This window comes from Haplochromis burtoni, unplaced genomic scaffold (assembly GCF_018398535.1).
Source record: "Haplochromis burtoni strain Fernald_Lab_line unplaced genomic scaffold, NCSU_Asbu1 Contig_165, whole genome shotgun sequence".
Lineage (NCBI taxonomy): Eukaryota > Metazoa > Chordata > Actinopteri > Cichliformes > Cichlidae > Haplochromis > Haplochromis burtoni.
In genome coordinates, this window is record NW_024582526.1 from 590,202 (window position 1) to 600,644 (window position 10,443).

At 41.5% G+C, this 10,443-nt stretch overlaps 1 protein-coding gene across 1 annotated transcript in view; it reads right to left on the reverse strand.

Annotated features, from left to right (window-relative positions):
• The window catches only part of plcl1 (phospholipase C like 1), a 121,407-nt gene that overhangs the window by 33,065 nt on the left and 77,899 nt on the right, over positions 1-10,443 (reverse strand). Inside the window, exons 6-7 of the mRNA XM_005933378.3 lie at positions 6,885-8,010; positions 5,688-5,864 (exon numbers count right to left, since the gene is read on the reverse strand). Of these exons, the coding sequence (XP_005933440.1) occupies positions 5,688-5,864; positions 6,885-8,010 (1,303 nt within the window). The remainder of the gene's footprint in view (positions 1-5,687; positions 5,865-6,884; positions 8,011-10,443) is intronic.

Genomic DNA, 10,443 nt, shown 5'->3' on the forward strand with positions numbered 1-10,443 from the left:
TAGAACTGAAGAAGCTTCTCGGATGAGAGGTGAAACGTCTTCAAGCAACTTAAAGAAGTCCAGACGCTTTTCTTTAGCGTCTTTAGAAAAAGCTAAAACTAAGAGGCTTTAGGATCACCTATGTCAGAATGGAAACTGTGTGTTAAGAACTCTTTAATAAGATACCAAATAGCAACTATTAGATAATGAAATAACTTGTCTACTGACATCAAGACAACATTCTGAATTAAATCACTAAAGACAATGAAAAAACATAAAACAGTATAGAGCACTTTTAATGCATTCACTCTCCTTGCTGTGAATAGAACTGCCTAAAAATGTTTTATTTGCAACATTTAGAATAATTTAGAATCATTTAGGATGAAGGAACTCAACTACACAATGACCAAACTGTTTATGAATGTGTCTCTTTTGCTTTGATCTGGGAGTTACTATGTCTCAGTGGTGTAAATAAAAGCACTAGTTTTATGCATGGACAAGCAGCACAGTGTTTGCATGTCTGTGCACGTGTGTGCGCATGCACGTGTGCATGAAATGATGACTCTAATCCCGTTCGCTCTGATTTCAACTTTCTCAATTTTTCAGCAGCATGCCTGTGGCTGAGCAGAGCAGAGCTTTGACAGTTAATTCAATCAGTTTCAAACCAAATGCTCTTCTTCAAAGCCAGACAATAAGACACAGGACAGTATCTCAACGCAAGACTCAGTGTCCATGCTTACATTATGCTCGCAATAATGCATTCATATTTCTTTTAGTTGGATTTTTTTATACCATATAAGTCATATTTCAGGCCTGGAAATAGTTTTTAAATGAAATGAACAAACCTTTTCTAATTTTCTGCTGAAATAATGTTACAATGTTTTCATAACAATCATGGGAAAAAATTAGGCATTGAGTTGAGGTGAGGGTAAGGTGTGTGCTTTGCAGTGTTGGTTTGTAAGGTATGCCCCTCAGCAAGCTTCTGGAAGCTGGCCAATCAGAAAAAAGTTTAAGTTTAAGAGTGCAGGGTCTTAAAGGGCAGGAGCATAGATCAGTGTTTCCCAACCTTTTTCAGCCACAGCACATATTTCACATTAGAAAAATCACACGGCATAACACCAAACAAAAATGTCACAAAAGCATATTGATTATTTTCCCCCAAACACCAGGTAAAAGAGAATTGGCTCGGTTTGTCCCTAGTATACCTTTTTTGCTTTCTTCTGATCACCACTCATGCTAGGGCCTTCATCTGGGTCGGAGTTTTCTCCAGGATCCAGGTCAGACTGACTACTTTTTCTTTTAAAATATTTATCTATTGCTATTATGCGCTGCGTTGTCTCACTCGCAGCATGACTATTATGTAATTTCTTCTTTGTCTTCTTCTATTTTACTGGCAGTTGGCAACCAATTTAATTAGAGCAGGTAGTTGTACTGCCCTCTAGTGGAAGAGAATGTAATTGTTCTGCCCGTTACTCACCCCCATCGCTTAGATTACTAGTCAGGAGGAACCAGAGCAATGTGCCGCTGCACAGTGGTTGGGAAACACCACCCAGCTCCCTCCCACAGTCCAAAGACATGCACCTAGTGAGTATAGGTTAACTGGAGACTCTAAATTGCCCATAGGTGAATGTGAGTGCAAATAGTTGTCTGTGTCTATATGTTAGCCTGCGACAGACTGGCGACCTGACCAGGGTGTACCCCGGGATAGGCTCCAGCGCCCCCACGACCATGAAAAGCATAAGTGGAAGAAAATGGGTGGATGAAGTATGGGTAACTGATGACCTAAGCCTCACAGGGTTAACAGAAAGCTACTGATACAACAGCCCCCACAGGAGGTTCTTCCAGCCCTGCAGATGACGTCTACAGCTTTGTTAGAGCCTCTTCACATGGAGTTACTCACTTTGCCTGCATTGGCCATCCTATGAGAATAAATTTCAGTGGGTTGATTTTATAGAAATTGTCTAGTTTCTCAAATAATGCATGCTTAGCTTGTGGCTAAAATGCAGACACCAAGGACAAATGGTTACTTATGTTATACTTCTTTGAATTCCACTTTCCTGAAGGGTGCGCGTGTAGCTGGTGCATTATAGAGTAGTAACACAAAAACAGGGCACGCTGAGAGCCTTGTGCTCATCATCTGATAATTAAATTTACATCACTTATACACAGTTAGGCACTAGCTAGCTATAAACAGCTACAACAATGTACTGTACATTACTACTTTTTAAAATGAGAGGGTTCAAGTTTTGAATTTTTTTTTTTTAAAAAAGCTTCTACCAACATGTTTTCACTTGTTGGATTTCTGACAAATGAAACGCACCCCAGTACTCACGACTGGTGAGTGTCAGCCTGAAATTTTCTATTAAGACATACGAGAGCAAAGGGCTGACACCACACTTAACCACACACCATGAAATCAGCTGTGTCTGATTGTGAGCAGCTGCTCTTGAAGGCCAGCTTGCGTGTTAGTAGGGTCCTGAATTTCTTATGTGTGTTACATGGCGCACTGCCCTTCAGTTCCTTGCTTAGTTTTGGGTTACAGTCTCTAATGCTAATGAGACTAAAGACTCTGGCAGTGTACACTGTAAGCATAGAGCCCCTGGTCAGTTTTGTTCAGTGACAAATCCAATAAAGTCTTTAGCAGTGATGACAAAAAGGGAAAAGCCACTACTGCTGTGAGTAATTTCATCGTGGACAGAAAGCAAGAAAAATCAAGAAAGAATGTAATCTCAAGTACAGCTTTATTTCATTGCCCAGCTCTGGTTTTACAGACAGCTACGGTGTAACATGTCAAATGCTATTCCAACATTATTCAAACCAGCTGACCTCAGTTTTTAGCAAACCTTTTGACAGTTGCTACATGGACAAATCAGACAAATAAAAGAACTGCTCAAAACAGAGTCAAACAACTATTTGGACATTTCAGAATCCAGCACCAGATCAACATTCCCCAACACATTTTGCAAACATACAGCTTGTTTCTATGGTCAGGCGTGATCCATGCGGGCACCAGATAAGATGATTTTCGACACTGTTTGCCTGGCGTGACTCTCTAACAGGCCCCTTTTCCTAGTTTGTTCCCCTTAGGTGGTTTAAACCACCTTATCTGTCACTCACTGTCAAAATCAGCTGGCAACAATAGGCTTATCATGGCAATACTGGCCCAGATAAGTATGGCATCTCCTCTATTTATTTCAGTTTGTTCATGTTTTTGTGAACACTGTCATTTCATGAAGAAAACCGTGAGAAAAGGAATATATAAGAAATCAATCCAAACAAGCCGACTCACATGATTTCAGCCAAGATCAGGTTAGTGTGTGGTAAGACACTGATACTGGCGTTGTAGGTATGTCGTAGTACACATGCAGCACTTAACTAAAATGTAGTAACAAAACTGAGTTAAGACTGGAGTCAGACTTTTGTCTCACCTGGCCATGAAATGCAGATATGAGTATGCAGAAGATCCAAAAATAGCTCAATTCAGGCTTAAGAACACTAAAGCTTCATAATGCTGCATTTTTCTATTATAGATATGACATATAACAATTTTAGATGGCAAAATTAAAGGCAAATTGCAGTTGAGCTAAGAGTAGTCGCTGCTTTATTGTTCTTGGCAGCACATGGGGACATGGGGAAGTGGTTTTCTCTAACAATTCTGGTTAACCTTTTGCTTCATTTAGCAACCATAGCAACATATTTTGTTTGCAAAAGCAAAGCAACACTTACACTCTCACCAGTGTCGGTGCAGGAGGGGGCTTCATTTGACTCCTGAAGACCTGAATCTAAGCTCATTGTAACTTGACACCGATGTGTAGCCATGTCGGCATGGTGATTTCCCTTAATTAAAGACTTGTTACTGAATCATAAATCGTCTGTCGATATTTATGATAAATAAAGTCCAGCTGAAGACCTGATATATAGATATATAGATGTTGATATACTCACCATTTATCTGTCAGCTCACTGTGAGCAGCAAAGAAAGAAACTGAAGCTGTTCGTAGCCTCGTTTTGAAGAATGATCCCTTGTCGATCACCAGAATGAACTTTGGTCTAAGCGTTAAACTAACAAGATAATAACATTGTGTACGGCTGGCCCACCACCAAAGTTGCCTAATGTAGCACTCAGATGAAGGTATCATTTTAAATGGGACACAGCTACATCTCATGCATATGCGTTCTCAAATCTCATTTTATGTCATCTCCTGCCAAAGAGAATGCAATTGCTGTCTCTTGATTACAGGTATTATGTCCTTCTTTTTCAGTCCTTAAGGACGTACATTATGTCTGCAGGGAGTTACATACACATGTGTATATCGTGTGATTGCAGAGCACATATCCGTGGCGACAGCTTATGATTATAGCTCAGACACAGTGATGCAAGCCGCTGTCAGCAAAAGGTACCAAAAAAGCGCCATCAGCCAGTCATCAAGTACCATCTCCCATGATAAATTCACTGCATGCATAAGTGCATAATACATAATATTATCTCATTTATATCTTGATCTTGACTCTCCTCCAATTAAGCACTCTGGACTTTAGCTTTAAGCAGGTGCAGTCCAAATAAGAACAGACATAAACCTCTCTGAAATCATATGAGACTCCTTTATGTGTTGACATTTTCCTCTTCATATCAATGCATAATCTAGGACACACCACATCGCACATTAAAATGCAACTTTATGCAATAAAATCGGAGTCTGGACAGGACCAGATTAGTGGATGATTCTTGATCATGTCATGCTTCAAACTCCTTTTCTTTCACACTGTAATCTCACTGAATTGAAACCTCTGAAGCATCCTGCGCTCCATTAAACGTCTCCAGGCTTACTTTCTTTTTTTAGGAAAAACCAACCCAAACAATCTTCTCTACAAAATCAAAATAATATTATGCAGTCTATAAGCAGGATTATTATAAGGCGCTGAAGCGGTTATGTAAATGGCTTAAACTATGGTGTTTGCTGTATAGTCAATGGTGTGCAACTCTCAATATACTCAAATAATGTGACCTGGGAGAAGGTCTGTTGTCCTAATGGTGCACCAAAATCTTTTTAAAATATCAGTGAAAAGGTCACTCCAACTGTATAATATTTATTCCACCCAGCAAAAACTAACTGAAAAGACAACTTTACCAACATCATTAGAGGGATATCAGGATTTTGTTGCTGTTTTGCATCGGCTTCATGTTTGTAGGCACAGAGGTCACAGAGGTCATGCTGCTTCATCATGGTGAAAAAAAAATTGCCTGGTTGAAAGTGTAAGCCATATGACAAAGTGAATAACATCCATTTCCAAACAGCAGGTAATCGTTTTAAGCACTAAACTGCCAGTCATGGATGCAATGCCAGCCTGGAAATGCTGACTTTTTGCTTTAAGTACAGCTGTGTAGATGTGTTTAGATGTCAATTAAATTAAAGAATCCCAAATTTAGCCTAGATACCTGCTATCGAGACATTGTTTGGACAACAGAAAGTTACCCAGAGGAAACATGAAGTTTAGGTTAAAATGCAGCTGATTCACATCAAGAGGTAAATGCAGTTCAATAAAAATGGGAACTATCTATTAATGATCTTAATAACATGAATTATATATAATATTGTTGACTGTTATTAATGAAGCTGCTCACTCCTATTATATTCCCAAAAAATGTAATAAATAGAGAGCAGCAGCAAACATTTCAGCCAGTTTCATAATGTAGTAACATAACTTACTTGAAACTCGAACGTCTCATCAAACAGTGGGTCATCCTGGTTCTGAGCAGCAGTGCGAGTCCGCTGCTCAGCACAGTCAGCTGGTACTCCATGCAGCTCCAGAACCACATATGGGTCAATAACCTCTCCTTTAGCCCCTGAACCCTGGGGCTTGGGTAGGTTATGGGCACTGATAATCTGCAGAGTAAAACACAAGCAGCTTATGTTAAATTTGTTTTACACTTTTGCGTTTTAGTGTATTTAGAGCAGGGGTCTCAAACTCACGGCCCAGGGGCCACGTCACCCCTGCTTGTATATTGACCTGAAGAAATATAATGCAATTTGGCCCTTGAAGTGACTTTTTCGGTGAGGGAGGATTTGTTTGTTGTTGAGTCCAATGTTAAAATAAGTTCTTTAAAAAGCAAAAAATGATTTAATGTGAAGGCAACATGAGGACAAACTTGTTGTTAGTTATTTGTAGAGAAAACAGTTTTCACTGGCAGTCACAAACTAATGTGTACACTTATGTCTGCATTTTTATTTTGTTAAATACAAACAAAATTATAATTATATAATTATAGTGCTGCCACGTGTCCGGCCAGAAAGAAGGTACCAATTTGTTTATCTGGTAGTTCAATGAAAGGATTCAGTTGAGAGTGAGAAGAAAAAATGTGTTCACGTTTGCAGTTTTGTCTTGTTATAGAATATCTGAAACTTACAAAAAAAAAAAAAAAACACTGCATTTTCAGAAATATTTGTGGATGTCTTCTTTGTTTGCTTGTTTTTTTGTACTACTTGAACACTAAAGTGGCTCTCACATGATGATGACAGTGCCAGCAGTGTCCCACAGCTCTTTGATGTTTGAGACCCCTGATTTAGAGGGTTGAACAATGTAATGTAACCTAGTTTATTTTAATTTAATCTCTGTTACAATACTCACAAAAAAGGGTTTTGCTTGTGGCAAACATTGCTCCTATGGGCAATTTAGGATCATCAACAAACTTAACCCCACTAACTGCCTGCATTCCAGCTACCATAGGGCGAGAGGCAGGGTACACACTAATGCAGGGCTAACACAGGATACTGACTGACCGATCGAATAGAAAGCAAAAGTACATATCCCGATTGCCACGGGTTAGAGTCATCTCATCACCTCAGAGGGTTAGTGCGACAGAATGAAAAATGTAATGTTGGGGAAAAACAGAGTAACATCTAGACCTTAATACGAAGGGTCTGAGGTGGGACACCTGGCACGCAGCCCTGCGTGTGGGCACTGAAATACGACACTTCATCCCGCATCACGGCAGGTCGGAGAACATAACCACAGCCTCCGTTCTGTGTGAAGCGGCCTCGGTGAAGGTCCAACATTGCGCCAGGGGTCTGTTGATTCAAGGCCACAAGTTGGACTCCTCCTTTCCAGTACCCTTGTGGGTTAGGGTTGCTGGAGTCCAGACGCACGGAGCTGGGTCGTACTCTGGTTAGGGTGCGCTTGGTAAACATAACAAGGTCCTCTGGGCTTTCACTGGTCAGCCGTCCAGCTTCTCCTTCGCCTAAAGAGCACAGTGTCCAGTAAGGCAGCTCGGGAGCCACCGGTGTGCTGGGAGAGGATGGACTACTGGGGGGAGTCTGCTGCTGAGCCTGCTTGTGACTGGCTCGCTGGGCATAGAAGCTACGACTTCCAGTTCGAGCAATGGCCACCAGGTCTGACAGCTCTTTGTGGAGACGGAGCTTCCTAGGTTGAGAGGGTGGAGGCACCACCAAGACCACACCCAGTTCCTCCTCACCAGGTATTGTCATTCTTCTTCCTGCCAGAGGTCCACCTCCGCCTATCTCCTCATCTTCCTCAGACACTTCCCCATCACAGCCTTCATGGTCTGGAGGGAGTTTCTTCCCCACTATAACAATGCGTCCCTTAAGTTGTTCAGGCGAGGGTAAGGTTGTAGCTCGTCCTCCCAGGCTGACCGGCAGGGCTTCTGGAGTGTAAAGACGTGATCCGAACACCTTCCTCAAGCTCTGTGCCATGGTGTGCTGCTGGTCTGGGGAGCAACGGTGACACAGGTACAACAAAAGAGGGTACTGAGAGGTCAGAAAGGCATATTTATTGACCACCTCCAGAGCAGAGCGGATAGTGACTGGTGCATGGTGGTGGTGATGATGATGGTGATGATGATGGTGTCGTGGGATATCAGGCCCACAGTCAACCCCGAGCAAAGGCTCCCCCTCTGGGCCATCAGTTACTCCCAACTCCAGGCATCTGCAACCAGACTGCAAGGCTTTGATCAGTCCTCCAAGATCTGCTCTTCCATGGACCTGGTCATCCAACAGGTAGGAGCGGTATGAGGTGCTGAGGGTGAAAAACAAATCAACAATAAATCATTCAGCAACACAAATCATGTGTCATTTTAATATTACTAACATTTAATTCAATGTTCAATGATCTTTTTCTTGAAAAATATAGGCAAGAGGGAAAAATATACAGAAATCAATAAACTTTCTAAAGGCTTAACAGGCAGTCATGATTTCGGAGCGTTAACGCTACTCCATTACTGGGACGCTTAGCAAGTGCAGTGTTTCCACCAGCACCAGGTCCTTGCCAATAGAGCCATAGACCAGGGATTTAAAACCTGTCAGACCAACCTGAGCACCACCTAGGAAAGTCTATAATTTAATGTCCCACACACGGATGCTGGAGTGCTCATCAGGAACTCAAAAGGAGACAGCGCTGGAGGCCAACTCCAAGGCAGTCTCACAAGTTACCATCAAGTGTTAAATATACCAAGGTGATGGACTGTCCAACTGCTGTTGTGCATTTGTGGCCTCTGTGGCAGGGTGTGTGGCTCATCTGCATGGGAAGGGTGGAGCAGTCGAGGCTGAACCACACAGCTGTTCTTCATCACCTGGTCATGCCTTTCCTATTATTTGCCAAGACCTGTGGTGTGGAGGGAAGAAGGCAGCTGGAAAGCTGCTCTGATAAAAGCATGAAGGACACTGAAAATAAAGACTTGCAACGCAGTGTGCTTCGGGTCCTTATGTTGTAATCCCCTCAATCAGCTCTTTTCAAAAAGTTGATATGGATATAAAGCTCCACACGAAGTCCAAGACCTCAAGAGCAAGGATTAGAGCCAAAACATGAAACATCCACAAATACATCACCCCCAAGATGAGCCATTCCAAGAGTGCCTCAGGCAACTGAAAACAGAGGGTGATGAGAAAGAGGAAGAGGAATGACCAATCCCCTGCATGGGGTGTACCATCGACAGACAAAGGAAGTGCCTGACATTCTACCAGTGGCTAGAAAAGGCAGAGCACCTGATCCACAGAAGCAGGAGTCTACCACAGCCAACAGGACCCAAGTTGCAGGTTGTGCAAAGGTGCCCAGAGAATATCCAGCACATGGTAGCAGGATGTAGGATGCAAGCTGGGATAGTGTCTCCACTCGACAGCAGCAACCGGGCCTTGCTGAAGAGTGTGTTTATTGAAGGACAAGCACTGTGGAATTCCCAGTACCAGTGTCATTGTGAGTTTTTGACTGTCCTGCTGAGTTTTCTGCCTCCTCCTCTCAGCCACTGAATACAACCCACGTTACAGCAGCCAGCCTTGAAAAAGCAACCAGTCCCTGAATTAATTCAGAGTGGCATACAGACATGATGTAATAGTGTAACAATGTGGCTTTAATTGGTTTTAAATGAAAATTTAAAGTAGTATACATGATAATGTGTTAAAATATGGAGTCTACAACATTTTTACAACGCACATTTTGCTCTATGGTGTTATTAAAGCCCATTTCTAGATCTTCAAACTGGCTGCTCATTTTATACACTCTGACTAGTTCTGACTAGCTTCACCTCAGAGGTGGGGACACTTCGTCTAAAAACATAACAAATATGTAATTCCACAAAAACATATAGCATGTAAGCCCCTTGGCCTTAAAGTAATGTTTACTTGTTTCCTCACCAGGTGTTTTGACCTGTAATGGCAATGTACATTTCCAGTAGAAAATCACCTGCAATCCCACTGAAATTGTGACAACATGCTAATTTGCGTCAAATCGCCTTTGCTAACCTTTTAGCAAAATACGAGTCTTCATCGGCTGTGACATCCAGAACACAAAAACTAATTACAATCAAGAAAGCACTGGAACACACTAGGAGCATGACACAACTGACCTTAAAGCTGAACACAATTCAAACTGAGCACACTGCAAGTAAGACTTTGTAAAACAGGAAACAGACAGAATTACATCACCTCTAATAAAAACAGAAGCTGGAACTAAGCACTAAAGACTCACAATACTAAAGAAACACATGAAGTAAAAGTAAATCAAACAGAATACTTCGATGTAAAAGACCCAGAACCATGACAGCTGCGAGTTTTACACTGGACAGAGTAATGTTGAAATGTTTTGGGCACCTGTAACTAAAACGTGTTCCTTGTGGTATTTGTTTGGTGTTGAGATGTACTCTTAAGCCCATCAGATTTGCAGGGGGTTTGCATAACTATACTTATATATACAGTACATTTAACAGCTCACCTCATTTTCAGGTGTAGAAATCATTTCTGGTGTGATTTGTTTGTTTGTTTGTTTGTTTGTTTGTTTGTTTGTTTGTTTGTTTGTTTGTTTGTTTGTTTGTTTGTTTGTTTGTGCACTCCTAGTTTTTTCTTTAACTGGTTCAGAAAAAGAACCCTTTTAATTTTGTTTGTTTGTTTGTTTGTTTGTTTGTTTGTTTGTTTGTTTGTTTGTTTGTTTGTTTGTTTGTTTGTTTGTTTGTTTGTTTGT